The 15,982-nt window shown below is 36.0% G+C and overlaps 2 protein-coding genes across 3 annotated transcripts; one reads left to right on the forward strand and one right to left on the reverse strand.

Annotated features, from left to right (window-relative positions):
* Positions 1-3,906: 3,906 nt before the first annotated feature.
* Positions 3,907-10,186, reverse strand: mettl25b (methyltransferase like 25B). Its single transcript, XM_007574676.2, has 8 exons — positions 9,828-10,186; positions 9,599-9,717; positions 8,427-8,643; positions 8,278-8,340; positions 7,959-8,096; positions 5,904-6,667; positions 4,684-4,868; positions 3,907-4,591 (listed from the first exon to the last, which is right to left on the reverse strand). Exons 1-8 carry the CDS (start codon positions 9,966-9,968, stop codon positions 4,506-4,508), a joined length of 1,713 nt encoding a protein of 570 aa, XP_007574738.1. The 5' UTR covers positions 9,969-10,186; the 3' UTR covers positions 3,907-4,505.
* A 510-nt stretch (positions 10,187-10,696) lies between these two features.
* isg20l2 (interferon stimulated exonuclease gene 20-like 2) lies at positions 10,697-14,047 on the forward strand. Of its 2 annotated transcripts, XM_007574678.2 has the most exons (5): positions 10,697-10,812; positions 11,955-12,022; positions 12,135-12,779; positions 13,093-13,293; positions 13,880-14,047. In XM_007574678.2, exons 3-5 carry the CDS (start codon positions 12,201-12,203, stop codon positions 13,982-13,984), a joined length of 885 nt encoding a protein of 294 aa, XP_007574740.1. In that variant the 5' UTR covers positions 10,697-10,812; positions 11,955-12,022; positions 12,135-12,200; the 3' UTR covers positions 13,985-14,047. The 2 variants fall into 2 exon arrangements, with proteins under 2 accessions (XP_007574740.1, XP_016517592.1); XM_016662106.1 differs by lacking the exons at positions 10,697-10,812; positions 11,955-12,022 and having other exon boundaries at positions 12,065-12,779.
* Positions 14,048-15,982: the final 1,935 nt, after the last annotated feature.

Genomic DNA, 15,982 nt, shown 5'->3' on the forward strand with positions numbered 1-15,982 from the left:
TAGAGTACCAAGACTTCTCAATTCAGAATGTGCATAAAACATTTACACAGTCATGTTAAAATGCCAAGTTTTTGTAATGGATAAAAAATTACTTTCTTCTATGTGACATATGTCTTTTATTATTAATTAAATAAAAACCTTCTAGACTATTTTCCATTTTGGAGAATGAAGTAGGGCAAAATGACAGAAGCCTTTTATTCAAAGGAAAACACCAAGGCCTGGATAAAATGTCTCAAAACCTCATGGAAGAATGAGTTATGGTATAATGGGTAACACTTTATTTGAAGGGGGGTGAATAAGACTGTCATGACACTTTCATAAACATGGTATAACACCTGTCATGAACATGAATAAGCCTTCATGAATATTTATGACTGTTGTCATAAAGCGTCATTCGGTAAATTATGACACTTTTAATACACTGATATAAATTTGTTATAAAAGTATTACTGACTGCACTTTAAAAATGAGGTAACTTTATGTTATTAAAGGTAAAGTTTAAACAGTAATGATTTATTGGTTAATGTCAAGTTGTCATAACAAAGACATTTTGAATAATGTCAACTTTGTATTAAAAGTGTCATGACGCTTTATGACAACAGTCATAGATATTCATGAAGACTGATTGATGTTCATGACAGGTGTTATGTCATGTTTATGAAAGTGTCATGACAGTCTTATTCACCCCCCTTCAAATAAAGTGTTACCGTTTAATGAAACCAACCTTGAACTTTAGGCCAAATGGCCAAGCACACTGAAGAACACCAGAAGAACACCATAGACCTACACTAGCATACAGTGGTGGCACCATCATGCTGTGGAGCTGCATTTTTCAGAAGGTGGAAGACTTTTTGTAAATTGGAATGAAATCATTGACATGATTTTACCAGATTCAAGCCAAAACCTTTAGGTTTGGGTCCCAAAGTTGATGATGAAGACATATTCTATGTTTGTACAGTGAGTCCAATCATACATCAAAGTCACTAAAACAATGGCTGCACTATATTATTAAAGGTTGGGCCTAACCAGGGTTCAAAAAAGGCTGAGATTAATTCAGAAGGTTATTCAACAAAGTATTCATTTAAGATTGTTCACACTTTTCCAGGTTCTTGAACTTTTTATTTTTTTCCCCTCATTCTCTTGAAAAGAATTGTTTGTTATTTTTAACAAACTGCCACTAAAGGCAGAAAGTTTTAAAATAATTTCTCTGTTTTAGGTCATGAAAGCATTTTTAACAAGGCTGTGTAGAATTTTTTTATATCAATTTCACTCTTATATAAGTAGTATTTTTATGGAATTTATATATTTTTTTCATTTGTTTTATTGGAATGAGCAGGATAAAAGCTTTCAGTTTTCAAGGCACAAATTGCCGTTGTGGTTTGGGGAGTTCCAGTTGTTGATGCCCACCTCTTACGCAACAGGAAGAATTGTTGTCTTTACCATTTCCCAACAAGTCTCTCAAGACAAGCCTTAGATGTTTCTAACTAAACTAATATGTGTGAGTTATCTCTTTTTGTAAGTATGTGGTTTTATGTGTTATTTAAAAAGAAAGGGAAAAGCATTATAACTGCACATTCAAATTACAGATTCCAAAATTATTCAAATACAGCATCTGTTAAACAACACTGTTTTGAAAACTAGATTCAAAATTGTTTCATAAACTTTTCTATGTATGTTATTTTAGCTCAGAGGCTCCTTTTTTGTGTGTGCTTAGTTCTCAGTTCAGAACGTCCAGATGTCAGTGGGCAACAGTTGGTTGTGATTAAACCTTTTGTTGTGTGTGAGATCTGTGGGGTAAAAATGGGCTGCAGAAAGTTGGCACAATAAATCAAACTTCAAGGTGGAACACCAACAAAGCAACAGAGAGATTACCAACGTTTGCACTCCAAGTAAGTAAACAAATTGTATCATTTTTTATTGTTAAACCATCCAATATGTGAACCTCTGCTTTCTGATCATAAATTCAGTTCTTTCTTAGATAAGATGGCCCGTGGGAAGATGGTGGTGGAGTTACGTGATGAAAGAAGGCAGATTTACAGATTGCTAAAGACCCAAAATATTTACTGGTGGATGAATGAATCAAACAATTACAGAAAACTGCAAATTATGTTTGACGACAAAGCTCTGAGAAAATGCGCACATGCACATACCACTAAATGTTTTAGTGTCGCCAAGGGGCAAGTACTTAAAACAAGGGGGTCCACAATGTGGTCTAAGGCCCATTTTGTGGCCTTCTGAAAGGTTTTGTTTGGCTTCCGCCCACAATTCAAGAACAGAGCAACTCTGTCCTTCAAGCACAGGCAGTTGATGTAGACTAACGCTTTGAGATTTCTACAGACAAATTAAACTTTCATGAAAATGCAATAGTACAACAGAAAGTATTGATAGTTTTATTAACCTTCTTTTTATACTTAATAAAAATATTCTTTTTGCCAAATGGAATAAGAACAGGGCTTCTTATTGCCAATCCCCCCTAAACCTCTTCCAAGAAGTGGAAATTGATTTTTGCCTTCATTGCAAAGAGTTTATACACTGTTGAACCAAGCAAACTCTAAACGAAAAGTCTAGCTATGAAAGTATCTATCATTCTGTGCTTTTTAATACATTGTCTGCTGCTCCGCATTCAGAATGGTTTTTAGAGTGACTAAGTCTGGGACACGTGCTTAATTTCCTCTATTATCTTGATGAGCCATACCTGGAAAGGTGTGAATGGAAAAAAAAAAACACACGTATGAAGATTTGAACCTTTTTCTTAACTTCAGTCCAAATAAAACATGGTATTTTCCACAGCTTTTTTCAATTCTGCAAATTTAAAATAATCAATTTATGTAATTGGGAAGCAAATATCTTTCTAAATGGGTTACAGGAAATCAAATGGAAACTTTGTGTCCAAGCTTCCTTGGAAGATTATTTTACTCTGCTACAGGCAGTAAGCAATTTCTGCACGTGTTTGCACTCAGGCAGCGAAGATGAAGTAAAAGCTGTCTTTTTTTTTTCTCTCCATTGCAAATGTGCATGTAAGATGTGAAACAGTTCAGATAAATAACATACTGTGGTTTCCAGTAGTCCACAGTGTTACAACTCTTTGTTAAGAATGCAAGGTGTTTAGATATTATGCTTTTATTTCACAAGAACAAAATGACAGAAATGTGTGACTTCTTAAAAGTTCTCCGAAATAAATTACCTATTCTGTCATGCTCTGTGTCAGCTGTATTTCCCTTTGTGTTTTATTGTTTTACATCTTCTGTGTGTCTTTTAGGGGAACTTTTGTCACACTTCTAGCATATTACATGTGTATTTTATCATCAATCTGCCGTGATAGAAAATATGGGATAGACAATTTGGCATACTTACAAATACTGTGTTTTTATGTGTTCATTAATATGCACTGTTCCTAACTAAAATTCATCCATCCATCCATCCATCCATCCATCCATCCATTTTCTTACACCCTTGTCCCATGTAGGGTCGGGAGGGTTGCTGGTGGCTATCTCCAGCTAACGTCCTGGGCGAGAGGCAGGGTACACCCTGGACACGTTGCAGGGCCCTAACTAAAATAAGTACTAGAAAATAGAACAAAAAAAAAAACTATTTTGCACCATAAAGCATGGAATTGATCACATTCAGATTTTTAAGAGTGGTTGGATGCTGTTTCCTAAGACTTTACTAGAATGAATTTTGTGAAAGGCTGGTGACATACTTACACACAGCATATATAAGCTTGCAGCTGCTCTTAATCAACATTAGTGCCTTCATCTGAGAGAATGAGTCGTTGTTACTATGATGACATCCTGACTCACCTTTAAAAGAGTGAAATCAAAGACCCACAAGATGAAAGAAATTAATTACTCTTAGAATGTTGATTAAATCAATAAGAATCCACAAATTTCTTCTAAGCAAATTTGATTTCTTATTTATGAATTGCTTTGCTTAAAGTGTTTGAAATGCAACGGCACATTTGCGTGACATTTAAGAAAACTGCTCCACACAAACCTTTCAGCATAAAGTTGCGAAATCTATACTCTGTAAACAAGATTAATGAGAAACATAAAACAAGATTTGTCTGGTTCCACTTAAAGCAATGTTTTATTTCTGCTCTCAGGTTAAGACACAAAGCAGAAACAAAGAAAGCATTCATGAAAAAAACCCTGAAAACAAAACAAGTGATGTCACAACAATTATTTCTGTAAACTGAAACCAAACCCTGAGAAAAACATTGGAAGACCACATGTCAAACACATCTTCACTAAATGGTAGAAAGACTTCATTTAAATAACATACTCCTATTCCTTACTAGTTTTGCTTAGAGTTTTACACAACAATCTAGATCAACCTGTTGTTCTAAACTTCATATGGCCCACATGAATATGTGCCATATGAAGTTTATTGCATTCCCTTATTAATACAAGACACTTAATCCATCTCCTGAAACAATCCCTTATCTTCCTGACTTGATATTGCTGCAAACAACAGGTTAACAATTAGATGGATTCTGTTTGTTCACACTATCTGGACGGCTTCACAGCAACAAGGACAAAGTTTCTTGGAGAAAAGTTTGGATTAAAGAGAGGAATAAGCTGACTGTCCACACCTGTAGAGATAATAAATGTTATATTCAGTCGGGGGGTTCAGTTACACAAAACTGTAAGAGAAATAGTCCTTCCAGATTATCTAGCAGCTCACCGTTTTCCTCCAGATAGATCATCCTGTCAAGTAGCACCAAGGTCTCCACCACAGGAGCTAGCAACAGGCTCAAAGTGAAGTACACCACCACCTTGTTCTGTTGTTTCAACATGGCCTCCACCCGCTCCTGGTCCAGGGGTAAATCAGCAGGCAGGCCGACCCGAGGCAGGCCCAGTCGGGCATATCTACCAGAAACAATGGAAGTCAATGAACAGGTCATGAACTAGGAAACTTTTTAAAAATTCAACAAGTCAATTTGTCTACACACACGTCAGGACAAAAACTTCTAATTCCTCTGTACATAAAAAGATATGAGAACAGAAATCTACATATTTATCTGGTCTTCCTGCCAGTGACCAGTAATTAATTACTTACATTAGGAACAGAAGCACCTCTCTGTGTAAAACAGAGTTTTACTGTTCCAGTTGACCCCCATCTATTCGTGGGTCAGTATTCATAGATTCTTCTCTGTAACTTAACTCCAATTATTTGTGGAAAGTTAGCTAATTCACATGTTTCCATAGAAGATAACGTACTTAAAAGAAAATTCAGCTTGGAAAGCTGAAACACATGGGTGCTTTGCTACTTGACAGACTATTGGCCGGCATTCGCAAAGCAGCCATAGGAGTGCCATTTATTTTCCTTGGAGCTGATTGGATGTACCTCCAACAGTGGGAATAGGAAGACATTTTACTTCACTGATACTAAAAATAGCTAACAAGACGTCTACATCACTCAGTTACAGGATCCACACTGGAGGGTTAAAGTCATTGTGAGATGTCATTGGTTACTTTTGGTGTGTTTACTGATTGAAAAAAATAAAAAAAGAAAAGAAGGATTTTTAGAGTTTTGAATGACAGGCCAACAGTCTAGTTGATCAGCTGAAATATCGGCTGATAACAATCACCAGAAGATTTGTCGCTGCATCTCCAGTCCCAACAATTTTCTAATATTTCTATTTGTAATGTGCTGTCAGTTTAACATAGTTATGAGTTGGTGCTATTTGTATTTATAAATTGTACTGAATAATAAATAACTTGCATAAACTTTTTTTTTCATTTAAATTAAACACTAATAATGCTCTTCAGGCTGTGAAATGACAATTAGTGTTTTTACTGATGAATAAGACATTTATTGTCTACTGTATCATGAAAATATAACAATGAATCTATAACAAATGAAACCTTTACGAGTGATTGGAGGCTACAGTGTTGACTCACTCAGTAAAAGGTAACAAGTGGGCTTTCTTTATGGTCTGGATTCCTGCCCTGCGGAGATCCGGTCTCGCATCCCTGATGAACGTCTCCAGTATTGCCCGGTAACAATGTGTCCTGAGCTGCTCACTCTCCTCCCTGAGCCGCCGCACATAGTCCTCCACAGCATGACACGCCCCCTCTCGTGCTTTATAGGAGAGCTGGTGCCCAGGCAACCCTCTCACCCAGCAGCTCATTGGGTATCCAAACTCAAAGTGAAACGACTCGGTGCTAGGTGTGGGTGGACTGGGAGGTGAGATAAGTCCTGGGGGGGTGGGGTTTTCTTTGGTAGTGATCTTCATGTAGCAACATGCCACAGAGGTGATGCCCCGAACTTGAGGGCAGCAGACAAAGTGGCGGAGGAGAGTGGCGCTGAGGTCTCCACATGCGTGCAGACCAGTCAAGACAAAGTCCGGATAGTCCTGCAGACGGCTTTCCTCTGGGTTTATACCGGGTTCAGACACAGCCTGCATGTCTGAGCAGCAGCTTCCCTCAAAAAAAATCTGTTCACCTCCACTTTTTGAATCGTGGGAAGGATCTTCAGGATGTGATATCTGAGTTAGATCTGAACGTCTCTTTTTCATGGGTGCAGATGAAGCTTGGGGTACTTCAATGACATGATGTGCATCTTTTAGCTGCTTAATAAAACCTTCCCATGAAGCCCTGGGGTTGACCCAACCAGCCATGTGCCGGGGAATGGAGTGTGCTTCAGGAAGTTGAAAGGAGCAGCTCTGAGACAAAGATTTTTGTTAGTCTGTTTGGCTGTTGACAATGACCAACAAGGGGTGAAATAGATGCACATTTTTACTGAAAAATTACCAACAAACCATCCAACATTCAATGACTAAATAATGTTAAAACATTAGGAAATCATAGAAAATTTTCTCATGTAGCTGTAGTTGAAATATAGAGAGCAATATAACAGGACTAACTTTTACAATAACCACATGAAAAACAAAACAACTATGTAGATAAAAACAATCCTATTTCATTAACTACATTAGCAAATGCCTTATAATAGCGGTGTCCAAAGTGTAGAGGCTGACTTCAGTTCAATGACACCAATTTGAGGTGTTTGATGTAGATGAAAACTTTTTATTTTAAATTAGAACAATTAGACTAAATAAAATCTTCTTACAATAGAAAATATGGGCAACACAAATTATTTCTCTTCAAATAACAAAACTTTTTTTATTCTCTTGCAAATATTACATCTAGTCAGTGACTCTTACTAAAAAAGCTGACCTTGCTTTTGAGTACCCAAATCTGATTTTAATTTATCTATCAAACTTGGCATACAGCAAGTGTTTTCAAAGAAAAAGTGTTCTAAAATGTTTCATTTTATTGCCCCCAAATTGACTCATTTTTGTTCCAGTTAACCAATTGATACCTATAAAATTTGTAACATTTCTTTCATAAGGTAAACTTTTTTTTTTAAGTTTTGGATCTATAATAGTTCAGACATCCATTTACATCAACAAACATTACTATTTTATTAAAGTATGGCATGGTTAGTTTATTTTTGAGTAGATAAGAAGACATTTTTTGACCCTCAAGTTCATTTGACTTGACAATTTTGGCCCATCTGACAAAAAGTTTGGACACCCCTGACATATGGGCTGGAACAGTCAATGCTGTTTTAATATAAAGCGTGCCTCCCCCAAGTGGCCAAAAACAGCAACTGCAAGTTCAGTTGAACAGAAGAATAGAGAAGAAAATTCAGGTGTCACAGCAGCAAGTTAAGGTAAGTGGGACAATGAAAATACACATGGGTAAAAATCATAAAAATAACTATAGGACACTGACATTTTAAGCAGTACCATGAAATTCTTGAACTTAATCTTGGTTACTACCTTAAATAACTGTGCTAAGATCGATATTAAATATTAAACTTTGTGAGTAGAATGAAAATGAGATGCTAAGAGGTAATTTTTGCAAAAGGTACTTTTAATCTGACAAACAAGCCTTATCAAAACAAATATATTTTTCTTATTGAATGTATATGTGTGGCAAAATACCAACCTTTTTCCGTTTTTCTTTCTCCAGGGCCCAAAGTAACTCCCCATCGTATCTGGAGGCCATAGCAGCCAAGGTGTAATCAGCCTCAATAGCCGTCACAGACAGTCCAAGTCCAAAGGACAGGAAACGGGTGAGGTGACCCTTTATAAAATGTTGGAAAAGACACAGCATTCAGTTTGCGATCATTTGTATCCCAACTAAACCTTTTGTGTTTCAAAATGCACTACATGTTAAATTGCAAGAGTATTGGTGTAAATTAGGGACTGCAGAATTTTATAGAAAGCATTAAAATGGCACCAAAAGATGGCTAATGCACGCTAACCTGGCCAGATCCCACATCCACCACTCTCCTGCAGCCTGTCTGGTCACACAGTTGTTTAACAAGCTGTGGAGAAAAAAGGAAAACCCAACAACATCTAACATAGAAATGGCAAAATGTTGTAAACCTACAGTCAATAGAAATCCCTGTACCATGCCAAGCTTTCGGATCTCATGCTGTTTCTTGGGTTTGACATGCTTCCTGAATATGTGGCCCAGTAAAGAACTCTGACTCTGGTTTTCCAGGAACTCATCAGGCTTCACCGACGCTGCCACCCCGCCTCGGTCAGGCCTGCACTCTCTGGGAAATGCCAGGGCATGAGCAGTGGCACGGAAAGCCAGGAGGGACAGGGGCCACACCGAAGGATATCTGGAATCACAAAGTCTTTACTTATTATTTACCACACATTTTATGTCTGAATGTTGTGTTTTAGTTACCACTTTCACAAAAAACAAGTGTTTTAAACATAAAAACATGAAAATATAGTTCAATTAATGTCAAACTTGCCTCATGACTAAAAGACTGAGGATCACCCACATAACAAATGCTGAGGGATCACAGACTACAAGATTTATCAAACCAACCAAAGTTAACAGAGTATCAAACTCTCAAAAAGGCAACACCTTAGACTAATACACTTACCAGTATTTGGTGGTAAAAGAACATATTTTAAGAATTTGGATCATTATATTTCTATGCCACTCCCCCATAAAATGAATAAGACACAATAAAAAATGTATTTAGTTTAACCCACAAGTTAATATAATTTCGGAAGTGATTAAGATTTTGAAACATGTATTTAACATCATGTGTGGGTTTTGTAAAGACTGAATATTGGCTGTAATCTAAAAAAAAATAATAATTTTCTGTTTCAAGAGACAACAATGTTTGAACTGGACTTTACAGATAGACATTTACAAATTATTATATTTGTTCTATTTGGAAAAATATCAAGGTGTATTTTATGATATGCATAGCTTGAATTAAAACAGCCTAAAAATGTTCAATATTTTGTCACTCATTTCAGAAAGTGACATTTTTGTATACGTTCATTACACATGGAGTTAAATATTTCAAGTCTTTATGTTATGTAGAAGAATAACCTTTATAGTGAAGCAACAGGAGATTCTTATCAGCTCTGACCTGGCAGACTCTTGTCAGCTCAGACTGACAAAAGTCTGTAGTTTCTGCAATTTTTAAAATTATTATTAGTTTTTTTAGGTCATGTCAGAACTGAGAAGACTATTACTAAGACTACAAATTTTATATTGAACACCACAGGAAAGGTTGAGCCTTTCTAAAAATGCAACATTATGATCAGTACCTCTTATCTTCATAAGACGTATCCAGCAGTAGTTCTGCAGTTTGTGGATATGAAATATCCTGTAGCACTGCCTGCCAGGTGCTGGGTAAGGTCTGCCACAGATTTTCAGTGAAGAACTCCTGTGAATCAATCAATCAGTTAACAACTGGGGTTCTTTCCTCAATAAAATAAAAGTTTTGAATGTGCAATATTGTGTCCGACTGCTATGTTTAAATACATGTATACACACAATAATAAAAGAGTCGGTCAAACGACTGTACTGAGACAGAAAAGTGGTGAGTCTCCTCGCCAGGTCTCTTTGTTGTTGTGCAGTGAAACTGGCTCTGAACTCCGCATCTTGTGCTGCTGACACTGACAGTTGTTCTGACATGAGTCTCCGTAAGCTAATGCTAACATGCGTTAGCGTCTCAAAGCAATTTAAATTAAAACTACTTTAAATACCAGAAAGGCTAGCAATTCGTCTTCAAATCAAGCTATAGAAACGGCACAAGATATCGTTTAATACAAGAAATACTGACTGATTTTAAAAACTAGCTAGATACTGTTGCTGAACTTTCCAGCTTACATTGGCGATGCGTTCATGAACTCCTCGGAATGTCTGGCTTCATTGATTTACAAGCTTTTAAGCCCCCTGCTTTTTTTGTTATGCAACTTACAAATCTAATTATTATTATTATTATTATTATTATTATTATTATTATTATTATTATTATTATTATTATTATTATTATTGTTGTTGTTGTTGTTGTTGATTAATGATAACAGTGCATTTAATATTTTCTATGAAAACGTGTTAGACAACGAAACCAGAAAAAAATAAAAAATAAAAATAAAACAGTTTTTATCTTTATCTGCTTTGAGAAAACAGTCCGGTTTTTAATGTTCTTATTATTAAGGTTGTTTTGCCTTGTAGTCAATGCATGTAATCAGTCAGTTCCTGATTGAGACCTGCAGTTTAAAAAATATTAATTAAAACACACCTTAATTATTGTTTTCTTGTTATTATTTCCTTAATGTTTTAAATACTTAAATCTTTCCAGTAATGGGGACGTTGAGGCACAAGTGGAATGCGGACATTGTTTTACTAACTTGAAGGCAGCACGCCCCGGATGTTGATCAGTCGTTGTCACGAAGCAGGAATCCTCTTGTGTGCAAGGCGGGCTGCTGACATTTTAACATGTTTTTATCGCTATGTTTCTAGGTCTTCTTTTAGGGTATGTATTGTTCAAATCATAAAACATTAGAAACAAACTGAAACATGTTTTTTTTACGTTCGGTTATCTTTATTTTCATTAGTTACAATTACTATTAGCCTTTGTGAGCTAACGTTAGCCGTGATAAAACGTTATTAACGAAGCTTTAACACCGTAGAGGAGAGTTGCATTATTTTATAGGCTTGTTTAACATTGTTTTTGTGTCAAAATTCACTTGTATCAAGAATGTCATTTTGTTTTGTTTTTACTCGTAAAAAAGTTTAAAAAGCAACATGAATTTAAATTCGGTGTTCTTCTTCTATAGAATATAAATAAACGTGAATTCAACAACTTTGTATTATGCCCATTGCGAACTGCTAGTGAGTTCAGAGACAGATCTGGTGGTTTGTTTATTCTTTTCTGTTGTGACCTGTAATTAATATGATAACATTTCAATGTATATACACATAATCCATTTAAAAAGACTGCGTTGTCCAGTTTTTATGTAAAAACTGAAAAACAATATTTATTATATCTTCATTATAATTCACATATAGATTATTGCAATTACTTATAGTTTCAAATAATATCTCTATGTTTACTCTCAAGAAAAACCCCCCATCTTATTCTAAAATAGAGAATAAGCAATTAGTAACATTGCTTAGTGGACAGAATAGTATACCATCTGACAGCTCTGATTTTTAAATTATAATAGCATAAAAAGGTAGTTAATTAGCTGGTTGCTAATTTCAAAACTGTAGTTTTGAAAAAGTATTATCTGATTGAGCGGGATAGATTATACTTCTTTAATGTCTATGGCATTATCCTCTGAGTTTTACATCAAAAAACAATTTTCAAATAAGTTTGCTTTTTTTGTAACCCAACAATACAAAGGGAAATGTTTAGAAATGTTTTTTCAACCAGCTTACTGACAGTGTGCATCTACAGATGTTGGCGATTCTCGGTAAGGGGCTTTAAAAAATTGTAGTCATTTAATAAGTAAATTGTGGTCAATTCTTTTTGTTGGCTTTTAAAGATGGAAATGTCAGTCAGAGTAATTGTACTGTTCTTTTCCTGGTTGGTGTTCAGCTTCTTGGAATCCCCCATTAAACCTGTTCTTTGGCATTTTCAGAGGACTAAGCCAATGTATTTTTGTCTTACAGGGTGGTGCATTTAAACTGTTTTCATCTGTTGCAATTTGGACTTCAAAGAAAAGAGACTTTTTGAGGCCGTGAGCATTAGCAAAATCTTGGATCTATTCGTTGCACAACGAGTAGAGAATTTAAGATTTTAACATGTCTAATATTATGATCCATGTTTCCCCCTCTGTTGATACCCCACAGGGAATTATTCCCACAAAGAACCAGGAGAGCAACAGGAAGAAGAAGAAGAAGCAGTTTTTAAAAAAAATGAAATACCTGAAGGGGAAAGGGTGTTTTAATGATAACTCTCATCAGAGGAGAAACCATGAACACAACCAAGCTTCAAAACAGAATGGACCTTTCACTAGAGCTGCACCATCTCACATGACAACAAAACGCCAAAGTTCACCTCAGTCTAACCCTTCTTCCAGTGGCGTTGACCGTAGTGTTGACCTTAGCTCTGGGCCTTCAACCTCCTCTTTTAACCCTCTATCAATTACTTTCACTGTGACAAATGAAAATAGCCATACAAAGCCAAACCAACCAGTCAACACCAAAACAACAGCAACATTGTCCTTCGCCTCCAAACCCAGTGCTCATAAGCTCTCCACCCCCATAGGGAACCCCACAAAGTACCTCGCCATTGACTGTGAGATGGTGGGAGCAGGACCCAAAGGCAGCATCAGTCAGCTGGCTCGCTGTAGCATCGTCTCGTACGACGGGGATGTGGTCTATGACAAGTTCATCAAGCCCTCCATGTACGTAACAGACTTCCGCACAAGATGGAGCGGTATTCGTCCCAAAGATCTCTTCAAAGCCACACCATTTGTACAGGCCAGGAAGGAGGTGATGCAAAAATCATTTGTAGCACAATAACGCCAAGTTTTTAGTTTTGTCTTTTTCTCACTGTGATTTTGCCACTCAGTATTTATGCTTACTTACAAGTCGTTATCATTTCATAGAGAAGTTCCTTTATGTTTACCTGAGTATTAATTCAGAAGTAGACCAGGTCCTGTCTGTTTCTTTACACAGAGTGTACAATCACAATTAGTGAGGGTCCAAATCATTAGATTTAATTTTTCCCACTCAATTGCATGGATATATTTTGCATCATAACTTTCCCAAAGCAGAATGACAGGAATGTGCTGTGACTCTGTAGATCCTAAGGCTGCTCATGGGGAAGATTGTTATTGGCCACGCCATACATAACGACTTCAAGGCTCTTGGTTACACTCATCCTGCTGACTTGACGAGGGACACGTCGAAAATCCCTCTTCTCAACCGGAAGGCTGGTTTCGGGGAGAAAGAGTGCGCCTCACTGAAGAGACTCACCAAAGCCATCTTCAACCGTGACATCCAGGTATGTGAAGTTATGTTGATTTGTACTAATTGGTTCTTTGATTTAAGAAACCACAAGCCCACATCAGTTGTCCTTTGTCCCTTCACCTCCCCACTCATTTCAGCTCTAAAAAATGGTTGCGGTTGGCAGTGTAGTATTTATTTATCTTTATTTATTTATCTTTTTCAGACAAAATAAATGATTGTGATGCAAATTATGATTTATCTTACAATAAATGCTAAATATATTTTTGGGATTGTTGTTTTTGTTAGAAATGTATTTTTTCAAGTGTTAATAATAATATATCCTTTGTATATGTATGCAGTTATTTAATCAAAAACCCTATTTGTTCATGTTTAGCTTCTTTTTTTTTTTTTACCTAAAACACGTCAGGTGATGTCAGGTGATGCTCATGTGTCATGAGAATAATCTGGTTAATCCTCTTCACAGATTTTAGGTTATTTAGTGATAATGTGTGATGATCTTAATGCTGTAACAAGCTTCTTATATTCATTATTATCTTTGGAACCTTGAGTTCAAAGCTGTCAGAAGGTTAAATTAGAAGGTTAAATAATTTTTTAATCAAATCTGCCTCTTTTGTCTGCAGACTGGAAAGAAGGGCCACTCTTCTGTGGAAGATGCTAAAGCTACGATGGAGCTTTACAAGGTGGTAGAAGAGGAATGGGAGAGGACTCTCGCCTCCACATCTTGACTCACGTAGTTCTACACTTGAAAGTGCAGAAATAAACCCAGCTCAACCGCCTTTAAATTTAAAGATGTCTTACAATGAAAACCAAGTTTATTCTTTTAGTGAAGAGTTCTGTTTTGGACTCTTGTAGACATAATGTTTCAAGAAGTTTTTCACACCATGGTACCACTAACACAGGCATTCATCCATGAAAAAAGTAAGGTTTCTTGTTGGCTTGCTTTATTACTTAAAGCTGTTGTATAACTGAAAGTTAAAACATGTTTTAGTAGCGGCATTTATGCAAGTGTTAAAACATTTGTAACTATTTTGTAGCGTCAAAATGAGCACAATTAGATATTTTTGTAGTATATTTTTCACACATGTATTAATCATGTGCATGTTTAAACATTTAAATGTTCATGAACTACCTGGAAGAGTAGTTTAAAATATAGTTTTACACCAAAGGAATACCCATAATTTTTACATTTTTATCACAGAACTTTTCATGGATGTGAGCAGTCACCAACTTACTGTGTGTAGCTGTAACATTCTTTCTCAGGGTTAAACTGAGTTTAAATGGTTTTTCTTCTGCTTTTGGATCAGAAATATCCTTTTCATCACACCTTGTGATGAAAAGATGTGATGAAACATCAACTCCATGTGTATGGTCCTAAAAACAAAGAAGATTGATGCCATGTTCTATAATTCAGAAGTTTGAAAGCATATTGGTGCTACTGTCATACTCCACTGGTGGTTTGAAACTTTGGAATTTTGTCTAAAACGCTTAAACATTTTGGTTTTCTGGGACAATACCACATAGTCCAGGCATGTAAAGAGTACAGAAGTTGTCCTGCATACTTCTAAGAAATGTCTGCAGCTCCTTTATTGTTGCTGTAGGCTTCTTGTTAGCCTCCTTTTTTCTTCACGGCTGCTCATGAGTTCTTGGGGCGATAAACAATTCTCTGACATCACTGTTGTGCCCCATTGTGCTTGAGGATAACTGCCTTCACTGCATTTCATTTTATATCTGTTGTCTTGGAATTTGCTTTTTATCTTTTTTTATCCTACATCTTTTTTATTTTCTGGTTAATATCAAGAAATCATCTCCTACGATGGAGATATATATTGTCAGCTGTGAAATAGAGTTAAATCAGAATTGAAAGGACAGACTTAGCTCTGTTCTTTCGATTCATTGATGATTCCACATTAAACTAACATGTTTTAAAGAGCTGAACTTTAACATGGCGATCCATCTTTATATTTTGTAATAGCTTATGTTGCACAGGTCGTTGCTTTTAAGGCAGGTGAAGCTAAATTGTTCATATTTTCAGCAATCAGTTGAAGGCCTTACATTGTCTTTTACCATATCCCAAAAATAATTCACCTACTTTTGCTTGTAAATAATGTTATGGAAAAGAAATATCACAGTGTTTTCTTTGTTGTATTGTTTGCCTTTATTGTGTTCTGAATTTTAGGGCAAATGGAATCACTAGTTTGTTTTTATTACCTCAGGGAGTGCTTTTAAAGCAAATAAAGGTTTTTCTTTGTGGTGGGATAACTCTTCTTTAATAATTATGCAAAACTGTTCTTGTCTTTCCATTCGAGGTTAGACAAATGTTGACTTTTGTTAATAAAATTCTTTTACTCTGTTTTTAAAGACTGTTTTGTGTTTCAAAGTGGAAGGAGATTAAGTGATTACCTGTAATATTAAGAGCTGGAAACACATGAAAGCATTGCTTCTCTCACTGTGTAATGCTATATTATTGATTTTAAGGAATTTGTTGCCCACTGGGTCATATTGCTATAGTTACACCTTGCCTTTTGATTGCATATACCTTTCCATGCACCTTTCATACAATGCACATATTAGTCACGGCCCAGCGGTAGCTCTATGCTCATAATTCAACACACCGCCAAGCTATGAGGAATTTGTTGGGTTTGCAGATTTCCAGTTGAACTCCACATGCAGTTAGGATTCGTTTGAAGATGACTAAGGCATTTTTGAAAATGCAATAAAATTAA

This window comes from Poecilia formosa, unplaced genomic scaffold (genome assembly GCF_000485575.1).
Source record: "Poecilia formosa unplaced genomic scaffold, Poecilia_formosa-5.1.2 Scaffold359, whole genome shotgun sequence".
NCBI lineage: Eukaryota > Metazoa > Chordata > Actinopteri > Cyprinodontiformes > Poeciliidae > Poecilia > Poecilia formosa.

What these genes read in the sequence shown, in the direction of transcription:
- isg20l2 (XM_016662106.1), top strand. Translation starts at nt 12,087, where the DNA reads ATGTCTAATATTATGATCCATGTTTCCCCCTCTGTTGATACCCCACAG. An exon ending in TTGTACAGGCCAGGAAGGAG is followed by an intron (nt 12,780 to 13,092) that starts GTGATGCAAAAA and finishes GTGACTCTGTAG; the next exon opens with ATCCTAAGGCTGCTCATGGG. An exon ending in TCTTCAACCGTGACATCCAG is followed by an intron (nt 13,294 to 13,879) that starts GTATGTGAAGTT and finishes TTTTGTCTGCAG; the next exon opens with ACTGGAAAGAAGGGCCACTC.
- mettl25b (XM_007574676.2), bottom strand. Translation starts at nt 9,968, where the DNA reads ATGTCAGAACAACTGTCAGTGTCAGCAGCACAAGATGCGGAGTTCAGA. An exon ending in ACGTCTTATGAAGATAAGAG is followed by an intron (nt 8,644 to 9,598) that starts GTACTGATCATA and finishes TTGTGATTCCAG; the next exon opens with ATATCCTTCGGTGTGGCCCC. An exon ending in GATCTATCTGGAGGAAAACG is followed by an intron (nt 4,592 to 4,683) that starts GTGAGCTGCTAG and finishes TTATCTCTACAG; the next exon opens with GTGTGGACAGTCAGCTTATT.